This window comes from Ciconia boyciana, chromosome 7 (assembly GCF_034638445.1).
Source record: "Ciconia boyciana chromosome 7, ASM3463844v1, whole genome shotgun sequence".
NCBI lineage: Eukaryota > Metazoa > Chordata > Aves > Ciconiiformes > Ciconiidae > Ciconia > Ciconia boyciana.
In genome coordinates this window covers 7,453,354-7,474,226 of record NC_132940.1, presented here as the reverse complement: position 1 = coordinate 7,474,226, position 20,873 = coordinate 7,453,354, and the positions used below count along the sequence as shown (strand labels likewise).

Here is a 20,873-nt window from a genome sequence, read left to right as displayed (position 1 = left end):
GCACCAATACGTTACAGCTTACCCCGCGCTGCAAAAAGCCTCCCCCAAAACACCCACAGCTGCACAGCTGGTAACAGCTGGAGGAAGGTGATGCCGGTTCTTGCGCAACTCGGTCCTAGTAATGAAGCGTTAACAGCGAAAACTGGGGCTGGCCCCTCAGCTAGCCAACGCTGCCTCGCAGGTGAGACAGCCATTCACCCCCCCAGCTTCTCATTTATACATTCTGATGCTAAGAAGCTGACATTCCAACTCAGCAGGTTTACTGGTTTAATAAATGCATTAATAACAACCTGTAGCATTTAGGAAATACATTACACTAAAGAATCCCACTGACATTAATTTTTCTGACCAACAAGTCTATATAACATCTATTTTTACAGTTTTCTAAAGCTGCTACAAAGTTTTTAGTCCACTATACAAGCAGCAGCCACATTACAGAGATCACAGTCAGTTTGCCAGGGTATCTGAAGAGACACCTACAAATTCATCATCTAATCTTACAATCTTAGAGAAGTGAGCTCTCTGTGAGAAGTCACTTCTCTAGTACGTGCACACCTTAGGCCACTTCCATTTTTTGTTTACTAAGATCACTCAACAAGAACAATTTTTGGAGCCTGTTCCATGGCAACACAATTTTAAAAAGTGTTTTCAAACTTTCCATCTCTAAATGACTAATATATTTTGGTAAACAGTTTGATTACAAAAGCAGATTTCAACAGACCTGCATTACCTGAGGCAATTTCTTTGAAGCAATCCTTGATATCAATAAAAAAAAAAGTTGGTTACTTGAATAACAAATTTGTTCCAGTATTTTTACTTTCCTGGTAGCACACAGTCTCCTCAATTCAAATATTCGGCCTTAACTGCAAACTGGAAGTTCCTTTTCATTGTATCAGTAATGCAAGTTTAAGCACGTTTTCATGATGTCTTTTATACTCAACAAAAGTCAATAAAGAAAAGCTACATAAACTGCAATGCCACAAAGACAGTGCTAGTCTTAACAAAAAAAGCTCCCTAGCATTAGCAGTGATGCAAGTAATCAATTTCAGTTCATACACCTCAGCTGAAAGGGGACCAGTTACCAGCACATAAAAATATTTTAAAAACAAGTAGTTTGATTTCAAATATTTAAAATTATTTCAAGCAAATTCTTTATTATACAAAAAGTGCTTTAAAATGCATCAAACATTTAAGCAAAGTATTTAGAAAAAATACATTTCACTATTTCCATTTTATCAACAACTTAAAACAAATTAAAAAATAGACAATATTTAAAATATTTATACATATTAAAAAAAATAAAATCTCTATTGCCTTATTCATCCTTGAGTGCATACATGACATCATCCTGGCTGATATTTAGTCGCACCCGCATGTGAAGATACTTATTACTGGACTCCACCAGCAACAGCCTGCAGGCACCAAGTCTTGAACAAACTGCCAAAATTTCTGATACTGTAGGGCTCTGCATACCTTCAATTCTACACAACACTACATGTTGACGATAGACCTATTAAAATAGAGAAAAGGACACAGGTCATGGTTAGCTCCTGCTGCAATCTAGTAGCCCAAGGTGAAAGAGAGAAGCTTCCTTCCCTCCACACCTACGGGAGGGGAGGAAAAACTAGCTCCAGCCCGTTCCGATGAAATGCACACACGCTGCTGTTTTAGCACAAACTGTTAGGACTTTGTCAAGGAAGTAACACTTCCAAGCTATAGTTTCCTTTTTTATATAGCTAAAAAGCAAAACAATTAGCAAAAAAAAATTGCAGATAAGGTACGTTAACTAGATAAAATTATCTGTTACTATACCTCTTCTTCCCTGGACTATGTGGACTAAAGCTTATCCAGACGATTAAGAGCTGACATACAACTAATTACATATCAATCCACTCAGAAGTGATATTCAGGCCCAGTGACGAGTAGGCACGAGTCACACTGACTACAAACATGAAAGATCACAGCTTGGGGAGGCATGATACACCTTTAAGCACCAGAGAATGCACTTGTCACAAATCACACAGACTAGTAAATTTGGAACAAGAATCAGCTGGGGTCTTCTGCTTTTCTATTCAGAAAAAGCAGAAGAAAACCTTTTTGGTGTTAGAGGAAAACTAAGGGAAAAACATAACAAATCAGTCTAACAAAATATTCTTTGAAGTTCAAGAACCAATTGTCCAGTGTATCCATGCAAATCAACTGATGCAGATGTTTAGAAGCCAGTAACAGAAAATGCAATTAAAATACTGATTTACAAACCCATAGCACCAGATAAAACTGGCAGATTATTTTTTATATAAATAAATAGTTCTAAACTTTTTTTATAAATATTAACATTTAGCTTCCATACTGTGAATCATGACACAGACTCTGTGCAGAGTCTTCACAGCTCAGCTGGTGCCAAGTATTTTATGGGTCTACTAAAAAATTGAAGCTACTAGTGATATACCTGCCTCTATTGAGAAAGACAGTGATACAGAAGTTGGAATCAACTTTGTTTTCCTCCTTGAACTATGTTGTCTGATACTTTCAGGTTCTCTTATTTTTCCTGTTATAAAGCATGTCAGGTGCAGGCCAAAAGAATCACTTTGTGATTCAGATCACTGGTAACATTAATATAACAGCAGGTGTTTCCAATTATAAGTATTTAGTCCCATTGAAAAACAGGTGGTAGCATTCAAATAGGCTTTACACCTGGCCTGGACAGCCATGCCCCAACTTACCTTGCTATCATACTGTCTTCCATCAAATTTTAAGATTAAAACCCCCAAATAGTTACATATTTACTCTTTTGCCTGATAATTTTGACAGTGCCCCTGCTTTTGTAAGAGAAAAAAAAAAGTACTCTGAAACATGAACATACCTGTTGAACTGTTGCCTCCTCAACTCCTGCCCTGCGAAACTCTGCTAAAATTGCTTTCAAAAAGATTTGTTCATGCAATGAGGCATTCCTGAATATGAAAAACAAAACAAACAAAAAATCAATCTGCCAAGTTCAGAACTTAGGAAACCTTAGGAAGAAGTCTGGAAAGGAAAGAAATTGCTTGGTAACCACATATTTAAATGCAGGGTATTTTTCTAACCCAAGAGGGGTAGTTCATGTCAACTCGCCATTATATTACAGCCTGCAACTCTGGTACCACAGTACACTGCATTTCACTTCACCTCACCTTTCTTTCAATGTATCTGAACACAACATTCCATTCCATACATCATACATGTTCTGCAGTGTGTTATGGTTAACTTACATTTATTAATTAACAAATTAACATTGAGGTTTTCAGGCCCAAGTAGCACAGTAAAAGCAGTACTTACATATCCAACAAAATATTGTATTTGCACCCCTTAGTCCCCCCTTCCCTGCTTAAACAGATTCTCTTCCTTTTGACCAGAAACTGGTAAAGCACTTTACCAGTTACAGCTTGTGCAGAGCACTGAAGGGCAACAGAATTCCTCACATGTATTCCCTCAGGAAACCTTCTGGAAGTCCTAACAGTATCTATTTATGTTAAAGAAAGAAACCAGTTCAAATGGGAAAGTCTTGCATTCTGCTCAGACATCTGTGGCTGCATCTAAGCGAGCAAAGACAGTGGCATAATACAAGCGGATATGTAGAGGGGAATAGTTGACTCTTGAGGACTTGGTGCCTACACCATGCACGTCCGAGTGGTTTTTCCTTCAGTCTAGATAAAGGCCGGTCCAGCATGCTGAATAACCCATAGTGTTTGTAGCTGTGGGCTCCTGAGTGTATTGTCCAGATTTAGTTCCAGCTGGAAAGAATTCAAATATATGTACATGGAAACTGCTGCTCAGTGAAATCAATGTACAGTAAGCGGGGACAATCAGGAAATTTCAAAATCCCCCTCCTGATCTGAGCTAACACACTAACATGGAAACATCCTGTATAAACTTCTACAAGCGATTTCTATGCCTTTGTTTCCCTTGTCTTTAATTCCCATTTTGTACCTCTGTCTTCCTAGCTGTGCTGCAAGGTTTGTTTTGTATCATACTTCAACAAAGCACGATGCATTGCGTATGTTCCCAAGGGATGGTGAAGACAGACTGAATGTTTTTGAAAAAATAGCCCAGTGAAAAAGACACGAAAGCAAAGAAATCCCCCTGAGAAATGTTTTTACCTGATTGCATTTATATATGGTGATGAAAACATTTCATCTATGGCTTCTGTTACATGGGCCATCCTGACTATTTCAGGGGTTCTGTTTTGGCTAGCAAACTCACAGATCTCAGTGGCCCTTCTGCAGATATCAAGACAACGCCTTGCATCACCAGACAGTGCTGCAACCTGAAAGTAAACATGACAGATTTGTAGCAATATTTCCTACAAGTTGAGAAAAGAGTTTAGCAAGAATCAATAGACAAAAGAAACCCCAAACCAACCCAACCACAAAACAGGAGAGTAATGCTACCGTGAACTATGTTACTAGAATCCCAGATGTTAAATAACAATCTTATTGACCAAAACCGACAGAAGCAAACCCTCCCACACCCCCACCCCGATCTGGTCATCACAAATTCAAGACAGAACTTTCTTCTATAACCACAGAAGTCAGAGGATAAAAAAAGAATCCAGAGGATAAAAAAAAAAATCCAGGAAATTCAATGTCAGCAGTTCAGTTCAACACCAAAAGTTTTCAGAAATGTTATCAATAAAGACCCGATCACAATCCATGTTCATCCAGAGAAAAAATAGGGAGGGGGCCCAAAAACTCCTCAGTTTTTCCATACTCAATAGAATATTAAAAGTACACTAATATTTTTTAGTAGGTCTTGAAAGAAACATCTGGGATAGTAAATTTACATTTACAAGTGCCTGAAAATTTTTAGGTGTCTGAAATTTCTGAAACGAAATACTTCTTAAAACCCCACTTGTGGTTTACAATTTTAATAAGCTATGAACATTCACTAGATATAGTACTGGCCTAGTTTTCCCAGTAGATGCTGACAAAGCCCTAGAACCCAGCTGGAGCCAAGAATGATAAATCCTTCAGAAAACCTAATTGCAAGTTATTTTTCTAGATTTTCTGAAGAAAAATCATACTAGAAAAACACTACAGATTATTCAGTCTGCAGAATCATCACTATTATTCTCACAAAAAAGGTGCTTCCTTCATAACAAAACAAATGCTTATATTTACTTCTGACATATTTATGAGTACTCTTTTTTAATCCTACAATGATGCTTAGCAGAAAAATTGTAAGCATATACTGGTTGACAGATGTTCTAACATAATTTTAATAGATTATTTTAATGTATAATTGCTAACATAAGACATTAAACAATGCATACATCTTCATTTGAGAAGCTACTGATCCCTAATGCATTATTTATTTTTCGTACAACTGAGTATTAAGACTGACAACAGAACAGATACTATCTATTATGCCAAGGCTTTAAACATCTTGAGAAAGAAAATGAATATGGTTATTTCCACTGCCACTGGCATACTAGTATTTTTCAAGATCATCCAATGACTCACATTATGCCAAACTGCATAATGATAAGATGTCAGCTTTCTCCATTATCACGACTCTTGTTGTTATGCCTCCAGCTCTTGGAATATACTGCTGCCTTCTCAAAGTACGTGGAAAAAGCAAGGACACTGCTTTAGCAATGTTCCTGTGAAAATACCCTGTATACCTTACAGAGAGCATAGTGTAAGATCCACTACTTGCAACCCACTTTGTCTCCAATACAGAACACATAACCACAGAACCAAGTCTGACTACTGTTACAAAATTCTCCCCTGCTGCCCCCCCACTCTTTACCTAGCACAACACAAAGGACATACATCTGTACCGTGCTTACCTTTCTGGAAACTAGTTGAATTGCATCCTCTTCAAATGCCTTCATGCTGTTCAGTCTGGATGAAATAATTTGCTGTAACTGTTTGTAGGTGTAGGGCTGAAAGGACATTCTGGTGAGGCCCTATAGTAAATAATACAATGCAGTGAGAAGCGTTCGTAGTGCTTGAAAACTCTAAACTGCTCTAACATAACCTGTACAGCTAGTAGTTTTATTTTCTCTAGTAGGAACAATCTCTTTTTTAGATCCTTCCCTTCTAAGTGATATGCTTTAATCAATTCTTCCACTTCACATTTGTGAAATCCACAAAACTGTGACTAATTGAGGACCACTGGTTGGACCCCCCCACTGAAAGGCCTGAGGAGCAAGCGCTGTTGATATTAGAATTCAAATTTCTCTTATAAGACTTGTAAACAAATTGGAGCCACCTAATATGAAAATCTTTTGATGACAACTGTTTACACTTTATTTTTTAATACAGTAACAGCAGAAGCTATGAAAAAATATTCATCTCTCCTTTAGCAAATCTGTATACATGTATACAGTCACGTTAGCAAACCAGCCAAGTATTAAACTCTCTTCTGGCTCAAGCTAATAAAAACCGCTTTCAGATGAGAAGGACAATCTGTGTTAAAGATGATGCACTGCCTTTCATATTCTACAGGAGGCCTGAGTTTTGTATTTCTTATGCAAAATTATTCTCTCTTGTGACTACATGGACTCATCTGATCTGCAGGTTTAGCGGGTGGGGGAAAGCAATTCACACGCTGTGGAACTATTTTTGAGTCACAGAATGATGGAGCACAGAGCACTGTTTTTGCAAATCACTTTTCAGAGCAGTGATGAATTGATGACCTAGGAAAATGTATTCAACACAGCTGTAGAGTGCATCCAACTTTCTTTGTTGGATACCTTTGGACAGAAAATCTACCAGCTGATGATGGCAAACAGAGAAAAGTAACTAGGTGCCTGGAATGAAAGGGGAAAAAGGAAGGGAAACCAGAAGAGAATTCCTCTGAACTCTAGAGTAAGCAGCTCAACCATGAAGCACAGTATTTGATTATCCAGATCTTAATAAGTTTAAAAGACATCTGCATTCTTAATTCATTCTTACAAGTACACAGTGTACTTACTTGTGTAACATCTGATTAGCAAGCTGGCTCCTAAACTTATTTTGCTAAGATGTATGTGTTCATTATCTGCCCTCTGGAGAGGAAAGGGAATTATAAAAGCAATGTTTAAACTCTGATGTAACCAATCCTACCTTTCTCCTGGATTACTTTTGACTGCATACAGTATTTAATCTGTTCCCATTTTCTAGCATAGCAACAAAACTGCTAGGACATACCAGCCTGCTAGCTACTCTGTTCATCATTATTCTCTCTGGCAAGTCCATGGTGTTAGCAATTGCCAAGATGATTAACTTGGAGTGATTCTGATTTGGCCAGTCAAATAAATTGTACATCACATTCTGTTTCCGGGTCCACAGAAGATCAAGCTGCAGAGACAGAAAGAAAAGAATCAGACTGAAAAAGAATGGCCTGGTATTTACAATACCTGATGGGGGTTTGAGAGCGCTAGCTCTGCCACAGGAGACTTCTTACGTGATCCTGAACAAGCTGTTTCTGTTGTGTTTCCTTTATCCATCTACTAACAGGACTGCATTTTCTGAATTAGGGCTTTAATCTCTTTTGGAAAAGCACAGTCCTGCTAGATGTTTGAACAGTATTAATCACAGTAGAGTGATTAAACAGCTGGAGTTTTTAAACACTACTGTGATATTAATACTACATCTAACAAGATTAAAAGACCCTCCATGTGAGAACCTGAATTAGCTTACAGCAAAAAATAAGTGTGCACTTGTTTGTTACTGAACATAGCACATTCAAGGAGTTTCAAAACTGGCTGTGACTTATTTCACTGTGAGTTTGCTCACTGGAAAAGCAGCAGCTTCCAGACAAAATACAGCATTTAGGACTTGATGGAACAACTCATTCCGTGACTTGGACCAAAACAAAATATAAAAACAAATGTGAAATCCAAGGCAGAGAACAATACAGCAACTGGATACTTGTCCATTTAAATTCAGTTTCCTAATAAGGCTAAGAGGAACTATTTGTGTGTCTTCTAAGTCTATTCCTTTTAGACCACATATGACATACTCTAAGCATATCTTTTTCCATGCTCCAAAAACTCATTTCTTATGACACTTAAAGGACAGAGAATTAAGGGTTCTTTGTCTCACCTCATCCACTATCAGCACTGTGGTCTTCCTCTTTGGTCCAGGCGCATTGAACAGTTTTGCCAACAGTGCTGCAGCATGGGTTGCTGTCACCTTCTGACCTGTCAGTAACTGGACAAGAATTAAACAATGTTGCAGGTTAATCACACCAAATCCCTGGAAATAGGAAGTTTAACTCCTATTCAGTTTTGACTTTTCTCTAACACTCAACACCAAGCATCTGGATTTTTTTCAGGGGGCAGAGGGCAGGGGCAGAGGGGGAGTAAAATCAAGTAGCTCATAAGACACTCAGGCCTACCAGAAACCGTCCATAAAGGAGAACAGAAACAAAAGAATACATAGCTAAAAAGAAAGGCCATTAGAATTTCCTGCAATTTGTCTTAAATATCAAAATATTAAGAAATCTTGAACCCAGTCTCAGGAAGACTCTAAACCTAGCATACCTCAAGGGTATCTCTGAACGCAAAACACCTACTGAAAACCTAAGTCAGTTCACAAGAATAGCCTGGCTTTGGTAATCTTGGACTCCCATTAAAATATTAATGAATCATCAGCAGGATCTAGAACTAAAGAGTTTATTCAACTCTAAGCTAAAAAGATACCTTCAACAAGAATTGCTTTGCAATAATATAGGTGGCAAAACAGATGAGCTGACTGTACGTTACCTCTTCCCTTGCAGGTCCAAAGATATACAGAAATTAAAACATGACATTTCAAAATTACACTATATATGCTGAATAGTTCAGAGTCAAGCCATAAAGTAAAATGGAGATTGCATTTGAAAATTGTATTTGTTCTCCAGAATCACTTAAAAACTGACCTGAGATTTCATAATTATTAAATAAGCTACAGCACATCAATAATGTATAATCTATGTTTTTTCATGTTTCCAATTCAGTCAGGACAGTCTGAATCAGTCATATAAAGCAGCTGGATCCCAGAGGATACTGATTCTACAGCTCTGGAACTGGGCATCCAATATACCACAGAGTTCAGTTTGTTGTAGTGGAATTGGCACACTTACTGTACCCAGGTATTATCCTTATCTCCTGCATGTGTCCAGGCCTTCCTGTCCCTGTTCCTTCTCTATAAACTCACCTATGACAGTGAGGTAACTGCAGCAGTGAACACTCCAGAATTTGCTTCAGTGATGCAAAGAAATGTCAGCAAACTGGAACTTGAGACTGACCCACAGCAAGAGATGCAGCAATCAGAAAAGTAGCAGCAGCCTAGCTAGGGTACTTGAATAACAGCTGAGGCAGAAGGAACCAGAGAAATAAGTGGTTCATTTGACTACATGTTCCCCTGAAGGATATTTAACTGGGCTAGCTGAAAGAGTTCAGGGCCCATGGGGGGCAACAAATTTTACTTCCAACGGTCTATTCTTTATTAATTTTTAAGATGTATGCTGAACGGGATAGGAACAGAGTGTTAAAATACATTAACATTACCATGAGCTAAGGTAATTGTCATGAAGCATTTCACTATGCTAAAGAAACAGTGATGAGGCTACAACAAATCTCTCAGCAAGACACTGTCTATGCTGGTTTGAGGAAAGGATGCAAATATATAATTTAACTCCCAACTATGAGGATAGGGATATTAGAACAATGTACATTTTACAAATAATGTAGGAAGTGTAGTCACTTCCTGCTCAGATAGAAGATATCAACCTTAAATAAATGGGGCAGAAGTTTATAAGAAAAGGGACTAGATGCTTCAGGAAACCATCATTTCATTTCCAGGTCACTGGCTTAAAGTTACCCTGGACTGACAAAGGTCTTGAGCAGTTACTGTCTAACGCCTATTGGGTGATCTTAATCCAGTCCCCAGGTTAATTCACACCCATATAAACGCAAGCTCAGTCGGTAGTCCCAGATGAGATGCTGCAGACTAGTTTGTCATGGACATCTGAAATACAGTATTGTTGACAGAGATAGTCCCTCTTTAGCTGGATTGCTATGATGACAGACCAATTAACCATTAAGACCCTCTTAGTAATCATTCCACTGCTACACTGACTTCCAGAGTTCTCATCTCTAGCTTTTTAAACATGCACGTGCAGAAAAAGTTATAGAAGGGGAAAATATAAAAAGAATCTGGTTTAGGTTTTTTTTAAACCTGAGTGGATGTAATAAATCAGGCTATTTCCCAGCCACTGCCCTTATGCAGCTGAAAGCAAAATAGTTCAAGAAGTTGACCATGGCCTTAAGTTAATTATTTTTAACCTCTATGATAAAAGCATACCATCTCTCGGAGGGACTACTTGGAAGTATTGATACGTTAAGTGCTTTGAATCCTGTAATACATCGAGGATCTGATGGCAAAGCATAAGATTTCTTCTTGTTTCAAACCAGAGAGCCACTGAAGAGGCTTTACTTACCTCTAATATCTGTACATAAGCTTGGTGAGGGTCAGTCAGCTTCATGCCATTAATCTCTACAAACTGGAATGATGGTAGGTCATCATTTTCTGCAGCTTGCTGAAGACAGCGAATTACTTCATGAACAGTTGCAGTTTTACCTGTTCCAGGCACCCCAGAAATGTACATGCACCTACAAAAGGAGAAAACCTTTTCAGCAACCTGAGCAAAATGGTAACATTCTTAGGACTAAGGAGCTAGAATTCATGGGCTCTGAGACCAGCCCTGAATACTACTCCTCTGTCACTTCAGGCAATTCCTTATATTTCAGTTACTTTATTTGCGAACTAGGACACATAACACATTGGAGGATCATGAAGATTTTTCTTATTACTGAAGCAATTAACAACCTAAAATACTTCATAAATGTAATTTACCTCTTAAAGAAACCGGTTTCCTAGACATCTAAAATTGACTAGTTATTTAGGTCTTTAATTTGAATCTGTACAGTAAAGGAGCCCATGTTATTTCTATGCACAACCCTTCTTAAGGAAGAAAAATACCAGGAAAATTCAACTAGGAACTTTAATTCAGCCAAATGATGATAACTTTTTAAACAAAAGTAGTGTTGATTGTCTATCTGCTGTTATGCCATAGGTAGATGTGATACCAGTTACAGTCTCACCAAAAAACTCACCCTCCTGTACCATCGATAAGTTTGCTTTCCACAAAGTTATAGATATCCTGGAATTCTTCCTCTCGACAAGGCAGAGACTCTGGGATAGCAGAAACATGTAGCCTTTTGATTAAAAAAAGAAAAGAAACATAAAATTGAAATAGGAGGTCCAAGGAGTTGCATTTTCACAGTTCTACCTGAAGGGCCTACTGAGGAAAACAAATAGCCAGATGCTCCACCGTTCACAGTTGTATGTAGTTTTTCAAATCTCTCTTACAAACTTTAAGTCTGAACACCAATGTCAAGTATCCCAAAAGAAATAGCCTAGGGTACTTTTAAGTTTTAAGAGGGCTGAACAGTCATCTTCATAAACAAACAGCATGAATATGCAGCAATAAAGATCTAGCTATTGCAATTCATAAAAAATTTGTAAGTCAGTGTAGAGGTAGGATAAAACAGGGGAGACAGCTTATAGGAAACTGTGAAAAAACTAAAACTCAGTTTGAAAGATATGGTCAATCCTGAATGCATTTTTTTCCACTGTGAAGATCTACAATACCACCTGTAAAGCTTTTTCACACACCAAGAGGCGAAAGATATTGTATGTTTACAATCTAAAGCTAATAAGAGAGGATCTTTGTTTTTCTAATGTTGCACAGAATAAAGACAGATACCTAGTTCTGAAGAACTTAGCATGAACTGGTTACAATAATTTGAAACTGTAAAAGTAGTATTGTAAATACTACTAGTATTTGTAAATCTAGTATTGTACTGTAAATTCATAAATGCTCTTCTGGTATCAAAACACCATGTATTTTTACCAAATTTATCCACTATGGTAAAGACGACATTTCCCTATTTCAGCATAGCCTACTGCTCTACATACATGATGCAAAAAGATTATTTCCTCCCTTGAGCACACATTACCTTAATCTGGCTTCTTCTAGTATACTGGCTGGTTTCTGTGCTTCGTGGTTGCGCCTGGGAATTTCAGGAGTTGCGTTCCGCGGTGTTTTGGGTGTTCCCGGTAAAGGCTGCAAAGAAAAGTTACAACCTCAAACAGATTTTCAACATATGGCAATTTTTATTGGAGACTGATCGTTCATACAAGTTTCCCAAAGCACAAAGACTACCCGGAGATGCCAGAATACAAGATGAAAAGAGAAACAGTCTTTACAGAGGGAATTACCAAACAAGCCTTATGGCCTTTTCTTCCTAAGGGAAAAAAGAAACTGGAAAGGGGGTGGTGACAATTAGACCCCTTAACTGTCTGAAGATTTTTTAAATTGTTAATGCTTTTCTGAAGTGCTGTGTTACAAAGTTCTTAAGAAACAGCAAGCAACTAGAAATTGATCTATCTGAATTTCACTGTCCAAACAAAAAAGCCATATGATATCTTAATTATTCTTCTTTGTTTGCTTACAAGTTCTAGTTACACCAGGTTTTCTGTGCTAGACATTTCATAAACACAGAGTAAAAATTAGCCATTGACAGTATGTACCTGGCTATGGTGCTGAATACAGTCTTAAGTGAGGCCTAAGATTCATGCAGCCTGGTGTCCCATCTCCATGAGCGGCCACACCACTATGAGAAACTGGTGTGGCCATGAACACTGCAGAGCATCCCTTTTGCATTGGTAACCATCTGCACATTGGTACATGGGTAAGCTTTCAAGAATCAGGACAGCTCTACTGCCAAGCACAAAGTTGGTCTTGCAGCTTTCTGCTATATAAATATATAGACTGCACTCAATAAAGACTATAAAGAAAGGGAACTAAAATGTCTCAGTGCGCAGCTTACAATAAAAGTAAAAATGGTGGCCATAAATGGATTCATCAGTTTGTTCGGCTGCAGCCCAATCCAACGTCTTCCCTGTTTAGGCTAGAGTTTTCTGATCAACATTGTCACAACATTCACAATATGCAACTGTTTTATACATTTGCATAATCTACTCATATCAAAGATCATATGAATCAAGATGTCATTAAAGCTTTTCATTAAAAGCTAAGGGGTTCAGAAATTTAACTTTGGTACACAGGCATCAAGCATTCAAATAATTGTCTCAGAAAAAATAAAAACAGCTCTTTTACATGGAACCTTACAGTTTTCTTCAGGGTCTTAGCAGGAGTGTGAACTGAAGACTTCCTTGAAGATTTTGGGGTGCTGAACATTCTGCTTGATTTAGTTTTCTTTTCTGGTGTACAGAGCACATCATTCTCCTCTTCCTCACTACTTGAAGAGTAAGAGCTATCTGAGCTAGACAGAAAATCCTCTTCCTGGTTCAACTCCAGTGTATTTAATATGCTACAAGAAACAGAAATGACATGAGTTTTAAAAAAATACATACAACTCTACACACTACAAAGTATCATTTGCACATTTTCAGCTTTTTCTGTAGTTATAATCAGCAAGCCAACATATTTTCCACCTGAGCTGTTAATTTTCCATGGCTATTTAATAGACTGGTTTAAAGGAAGTCAGTTTTCTGATGAACACTATGAATCGGCTCTATGTTTCTGAACATAAGGCAGTTTTCACTCACACTGCAATTAATCTGTGCTTCTGGAACCATTTCCATTTCAGTTTTAAGCTAGACAAACTCTCAAGGCTTCAAGCCATCAATAGCAATCTGAATAAGATACCATGGATGCAAAAGTTTACCTGATTTGCTCCGTAATGCGAGCACTTGTTTTCTGTGCACATATTCTACGAGAACGAGGGGTCAATACAGGGCTGCAACTACCCAGTTCCTGATGTCCAATTAAACTGTAAAGAAAGAACACAAAGCTATTTGTATTTCCTCTTTGCATCACACTTGTAAAGATGGAGAGAAGGCCTTTCAAACTTCAGGCTCAATTGTTATGGCTGTCAATCCAGCATGAATTATTGTTTACAGTTATTTACAGATTGGCTATGGCATGGATACTGGCAGCACAATTTCCACTCTCTTGCACTCTCTCTTCAATATATCTTTGCCAAAAAAAACCCACCACCCACAGAATATTTACTATAGTTAATTCATGGTCTGTACTGTAAAGATTTTTCTAGTAAAGTGTAAGTGTTTCTATAAAGCTTTGTGGACCAGTTGAGGAAAGCTGCAAAGTCTAAAGAGAGACCCTGAATCCATACAAGTCAGAGTTGCTAGCTGATCTATGATGCTGTGACAACAGTGACTGCACTAGCATTAGTTCAAAACAGATGTCTCTGACATGGGCCCTATGAACATTACACCACTTTGTTTCCTGATGCACCCTCAGCTGGCAACAGCAATTTATTTCACATTGACTGACAGCTGCTGCACTTTAACAGCTTTCCCTCACTTCCCCTGTTAGACACATATACATCAGCAAAGAGCACTGAATAAATGCTGATATAGTTGAATTAGCAGCCAAATTATTTTGCTAATATAACACTGCCAAACTGAAGGGCCAGGGGCTCAAAACAGCACTGTTTTTTTTGTTTGGTTATGGGGTTTTGTTGTTGTTTGCCTTTTTTTTTTTTTAAGAGAAAGAGAAAAGAAATACGATTTTCTTTGGGCATCTCTTTGATCTGCCCTTTGGAGTAGATTTTTCTATTAGTGTTTTGAGATTCTTTGGTTGTCTTCTTGGGCACTTCTTCATCCCTACCACTGAAACACTTTACTGTTAATACAACTTTCCTATTAGTTCAAAGGACACAATGAGATTAATTAATTATTTATAGACAGTTTTCAGAATTATTTTAGATCTATAAATACCACTGAAATGTCTTTACCTTATCAATGAAAAGTAATTTTTTTTTGCTATGCAATAAGTGGCAAAAATGGGGTGCAGATCCACCAAGTGTTGCACCCACATCTTTACCCTTTGAAAGGAGGAAAGGAGGAACATGACTGTTTTTTGGCTTCTTGCAACATTTTATACAAGAAAGTGTATGAAAGTCTGTGAAAGTCTGATCTATTCTCCTCCTGCCCCAGCTTAATGCCATTTTTAAAGGCTGTGTGAAGATAGAGTTAAACAATTACGCTTTTTGAGTTTTGATTTCTTTTCTACATAAAAATTAGCATGGAAGTATACATACAATTACCATGAGAACTCTCATGAGGCCAATCACATCCCTTTCTATAGTTCAGCATATCTCAATAGTTGTCACAAGTAGGACACATTTGAGCCTGTATGACATATGTACAGTGACTGCAGGGAAACAGATTTTCATCCATGCTGATGAGTACAAACCATATCACTATGGCTTCAATGCCCTTTCGTATCATCCTACCATTCCCATTTCCAACCTCTTCTCTCTGTTCTTGTAACCATGAACTGCTTGTGTCCATCTTTAAAGTCAACTCCTTGTATGATCTCCCCAATCATTCATTCACCTCCAAGTAACATGCTTTCTAGAGCTTCACCACAGTACACTTGTGACTATTTATGCTATCCCCCCTTCCTCAGTGATCTCAACAGGCAAAATGTGGTATGCAGAGACTTCACCGGCTTTTCCTCCAGAAGTCTTTCATAAATGTGCTTTAAGAGAGCTACATACAAACAGAAATTCCATACAAAAATAACTATAAAAAGGCTATCACTTACGATATAGTGTCATCTTTCATATTAAGATTCTTGGCTTTCTCACTGGAGTCTTTGACCTTACTATAGGGGGATAATCGTATTGTATCACTAAACCTCTTCCAGTGCTCTGCACTATCAAACGTTGACTTTGACTTATCATTGGTGCAAGGTATTTTTGGTGGTGAGCCTAAAATGCCAGTGAATTTCACTTTTCTTTTAGTAGCTGATGGTTCTAATGGTGCTACAGTGTCACAGTCATCATCCAAAAGTTCCAAAACTTCACATCCCAGGATCCTGCCTTTAGGCGATCTTGTGGGACCTAGGAATCAAGAGCAAAATGAACTTTTGTCAGGCTTTAATATGGCTGGTTTGGTTAACTTTCAGAAGACACAGTATGACTGGCTCAGTGGCTGTCATTTAAATGAAAGGGGATGGCACTACACTCCAGGAACAAGGAACTGAATACATACGACTGAAGGCATACACTTTCTCTAAAAAGATGACTAAATAGAATACAAAGTGATTTTTGCAGTTTTCTAACCCACCTCCATCACTTACAACTTTACTCAGGCTCCAGTTTGAAAATATGGCATGTTACATAGGATCAAATGTGCTTATTCAACCAGCTCAATGTAAACATTTTAGTGCACCTTCAGAAGATTAAAGAAAGTGAGATGTTCTGAGGTCAAGTTAGGCTGATTGGTAGCATTTCAGCCAACAGATAGACTGTTGGCTGAACTCAGACTTACAAATAAACTCAGACTTACAAAAACTCAGACTTACAAATAAAACATTTGCAACAGCAATTGGATAAGCAGTACAGTTGCTTGAAAGAACAGACATAAGACAAACAACTGCTGCACCCAAAAGGCTTGGGCTAACCCCAAAGCCTGCATGAGGTAACTAAAAATACTGATGTTGAATATTACCATTATTTGAACTACCCAAAATGAAGAGGCACAAAACATATTACATTCAAAACTACCAAATGGACAGAATATTGCCATATACATACTGTTTAACTGTAACTTCTTCCTGGCTGTTGGAGTTTTTATGCCATTAGCCACTCTTTGTGAATGTCTCTCCTTAGCGAGGGAGGACTTGGAAGCAGAATGTTTTGATTCTATTTCCAACTCAACATTTTTTGGTTTTGTGGCACTCCGAACAACTCTCTCTCTCTCTTTTTTCAACGGGGAAATAATGTCCGAAGGAATAAATGAGTTTGAAGAGTATGGGATGCCACCTCCTTTCTTATTAGCTTCTTTCAGCTTAGAGAATGTGTCAGGGGACAAAGCCTTAAAACATTTCCCATCCCACGACTGTTTTACATAGAAAGTTTGTTCCTTGTTTAACGGAATAGGTAGCTCCTCCCCCAGATGTAGTGGTATTACCTGTAAAAATAGAAAATACCAAAACACACATACCTTAACATTTACTGTTAATTTAACATTCAACTATTTTATATTCACAGATCTTATTATTGGAACTCATATAATCCTTCATTATATAGGGCAACACCTTCAACCTACATTTACACTAGCGTAAGTTTATTGCGCTACAGGACCCCCACCACATTACTTCCTTCCAAACAAACCTCTAAATGAGCTGGCTGCCAATAACCAAAGTCATTTTGGGATGTAGGAAAGACAGAATATCAACAGTTTTCAACTATCCTATCCTATGTTAACTGCACTAAGAAATACGCATCATGCATTTGGTTTGGGAGGCAATAAAGCAGCTGCACTTTTCTATTATGCTTTTCAAATTGTTTCTGTTTCTTTCTTCCCTCTATGTGTAGAGGGGTTGCAGTACATACCATGACACTTTTAATAATGGTCTCCACAGCTATGTCAGTGTCATAGCCAGAAACTTGATCAAAAAACACCTCTTGGGGAGAAACCTCTCTCTTAAGCAGTTTCCGTTTATTCTGAGGTATCTCTGTAATATGAGAGAACCACTGCACAACTGCATGTTTCTGCTGAGCACCTGTAACAATGAAAAAAAGTCAGTGCACATGAAGAATTTTATTGTATTGCAAATAGTTATTACCAGACTTCAATGACTTTAGCTGAAATGCCATCAAGGATACAAATCCTCCCTGGACACAGGTGAGAAAGCATCTGATAAGAGATTACAATTCCCATTTTCTAAGCTAAATTAAAATGTTTGAGTTGAGACTTTTAAGGACTAACATAACACCTACATAGGGTCTCAATCACAAAAAACCTGCCGACCAGCTGATCCACCAGTTCACTATCACAAATGAAGAGGTTCCTTATTTGCATAAATATGATCTAATTGGATCCCACTAACTGAAAAGAGTGACATAAAAGGAGAAGTGAGAAATTTCAGAACAGTATTTGTAATTTCAATGTTATTTTAGAGGTAAACCAGAAACACATTTATTAACCGCCTAACAAACCAGAGAATCCTGCTGTTGAAATGTCTAGAAGAAAGTCTGAATGAACACTATGAACAGATTCAGTGTGGAGAGTTAAAAGAAACATTTGAAACATATTAGAATTGAATATTAAGTTCCTCTCTACATTTTAAGGTGTTCATCTTTGAATGAAAAACAAGGCCACATATCTTTAACAAATTTGTCAAAGATATACAACAAAAGGAAAATCTTGTTTTCAAGGAAGTTTGACAGGTTTCATTCCAACATGAAAAGAATATTCAGTTATATTACAATAAATCTGTATTAGTAAATAAATAAGCTGGAGTTATATGTATTTATGTTTTTAAAAAGTAAAGAATTAAAAACACTCAAAACATTATTATGATAGCCCAAAACAAACAACAAAAGCTGTTCAAAGAAATCAGACATAGCTAATGAGTAGTTTCTAATTCAGACTCAGACATAGCCTTTGTATCACTCATGTTCCATGATTTATCTTTTAATATCTACCTTTATCTATAAACAAGGAGTTCTACAAGGGACAGAAGCAATGAGCCCCATTTATTCAGCCTTGTACCTTATTGCTAAATTCCCTGATGTCTAATAAGATGCAAGTTCCAGGGCTGCAGTTCTCTTGCTCCATTTGGATTCTCCAATCTCTAAAAAAAGCATGAGCTCACACTGTCTTCCTCAAGGACCATTTATTTTAAATTAGACAACTAAGCAAAAACGTTGTAAAAATTGAATGTCTTTAAGCTCTCTGTTTATCTATCAAATTCAGCTCAAATCAGCCATCAGCCCCAAATATTTGGGGAGCATGTGAATACAGATGCAGTGATTACCAAAGCCTAATTTCCTTAATAAATTAGGCCAGTGATATGGGGTACCATGAAATAGGTATCTTTAAAACATTTTAAGATTTCTCAGATAGGAGGTAAATTTTAATTTTTCTTACCATCTTCATATAAATCCAGGAGTTGTGCCACAAAAGGTTGATCTGCGTTCTCCCCTTCAACTAAAATAAACTCGCCAAGTTGTATACAGGTTTCTGTTCTGCTTCTTTCTGATTTAATAAGGATTCCCCTAGAAAGTGATGCACACATGCAGATTAGCAGGATTTCATAGTCTTTATAATTCACGTATCATTAAAGCTGATGGCTCGTCAATCTTAACAGCTAGTTACGCTCCCTCTTGCAAAGCGTACAGTTGAGTTTCCCGATTAAAAGCTTTCACAAATATTTCAAATAGACAGTTAACACTTATTCACATATTTAATTAAATGCTTTTGTGTATACATTATACAATTTATAATTCAAGAGCTTTGTGACAACATTTTTGTTATACGCATACTGTGTCATGACACAACACTCAAAACTTTACTCATATTCTCATTGACTGCCACATTAACCTAAACAATATCAGAAAGGTAAAGAAACCTTCATTGATTAAGTTTCCCTGAGCAAGCCAGAAATAAATGTTATTTACTTGTACTGGAAAGTCCTCAGTTTTCTGTCTGAGCTCATGGGTTTTCCATACCAGGAGTAGATAATTTTACTTTGCTGCCGGGTATTCATAATTCCCAAGGAAAAGCTAAAACAAATAAACAAACATTTTTAAAATTATTGTTTAAAAATAAAAGCAGGGAAAGACTCAGGATAGCCAGGTACATAGAAATGCCATAAATTCTTTCAGTGTGTATGAAGAATGTGGCATGCATCGGTCAATTCAGAGAAGCCCACCTTCCCCAAAGCCTCCAGACACCTCTCCTCTGAGGGAGGATGAAAAAGGGAAGGTGTTTAGTAGTTAGTTAAGTTTAGTAGATTGTAGATTTAGTAGTTTGTTTAGTTTAGTAGATTTTTAGATTTAGTAGTTAGTTTAATCGACTGTTCTTCAATTCCTTTTTTCACGTCTGGTGCTTGACTAACACAACTGACAAACATGCGATTCCCTTGTTACTAGCTACTTTGCTTACTCACAGAACAAGTTATCAGGATAGATGTCTTCTGCATTTTGTTTATTACCAGGACTCTTTGCCCATTAATTACCAAGCCCTCCCGCGCTGCCCTTGGGGCCAGCGCAGGCCCTGGCTCCGGGGGCTCGCCGACCACCCGCCGCGATGGCCGGGGCACGCTGCCGGCCCTTTTAAGACTATGGCTTACTGTTTTTCGTCCAGACCTCACAGCGACCAGGCGGATGAGACCATCGCGAACGTTTCGCTTACGCTCAATTTTTGTGTGGTGGTTTGTTTTTTTTTATAAATAAGAATTTTCCCTCTGGAAACAGGCCACAGGGCTCAGGAAAACGCCACACACACACGCACAGTGCTGTTCCCCCCTCGCTCACCCCAGCCCGTCGGTTTAGAAGAGGCAGCGAAGAGCTCGGGCAGGTCTCTGCCTCAGGGAGCCCGCTCCCCGCCCCGGGCTACTGCCCGGTTCCCTGGCGGCCTGCGAGGCCATGGCGTCGGAAGGGGCCTATTAGCGCCGCCGGGTCGGACACGCAGAGAGACACCGAGGCGCTCTATCGCCCTCCCAGAGCCACTAACCCGCCCGCCCGCCTCACGGACCGCAGGGCCGAGGCCCACTCACCGCGGCGCCTCAGCTGTCCCCGTGCGCGGCGGCAGCGCGAGCTCCTGCCAGCGCTAGGATAGAATTTCGCGCCAAAGCCCGCCCGGAGCCCCGGCCCCTCGGGCGCGCGCGCGCACACAGGGCGGAGGGGGCGGGAAGAGGCGGTGCGGAAACGGTACGGCCATGTTTGCGCCTGGCGTCCCGAAGCCGCGGCCGGAAGGGATGTTATGGCCCGAAGATAAGATGGCGGCCGGCGG

The 20,873-nt window shown here is 38.6% G+C and overlaps 1 protein-coding gene across 1 annotated transcript; it reads right to left on the bottom strand.

Moving 5' to 3' along the window:
• Positions 1 to 285: 285 nt before the first annotated feature.
• On the bottom strand, positions 286 to 20,849 carry ORC1 (origin recognition complex subunit 1). Its single transcript, XM_072868958.1, has 17 exons — positions 20,638 to 20,849; positions 19,538 to 19,642; positions 19,008 to 19,135; positions 17,468 to 17,637; positions 16,667 to 17,042; positions 15,673 to 15,970; positions 13,766 to 13,870; positions 13,207 to 13,408; positions 12,032 to 12,138; positions 11,126 to 11,227; positions 10,450 to 10,621; positions 8,070 to 8,177; positions 7,173 to 7,322; positions 5,828 to 5,947; positions 4,137 to 4,303; positions 2,864 to 2,951; positions 286 to 1,510 (listed from the first exon to the last, which is right to left on the bottom strand). The coding sequence occupies exons 2-17, from the start codon at positions 19,624 to 19,626 to the stop codon at positions 1,316 to 1,318; spliced, it is 2,577 nt and encodes an 858-aa protein (XP_072725059.1). The 5' UTR covers positions 19,627 to 19,642; positions 20,638 to 20,849; the 3' UTR covers positions 286 to 1,315.
• Between the last annotated feature and the right edge of the window lie 24 nt (positions 20,850 to 20,873).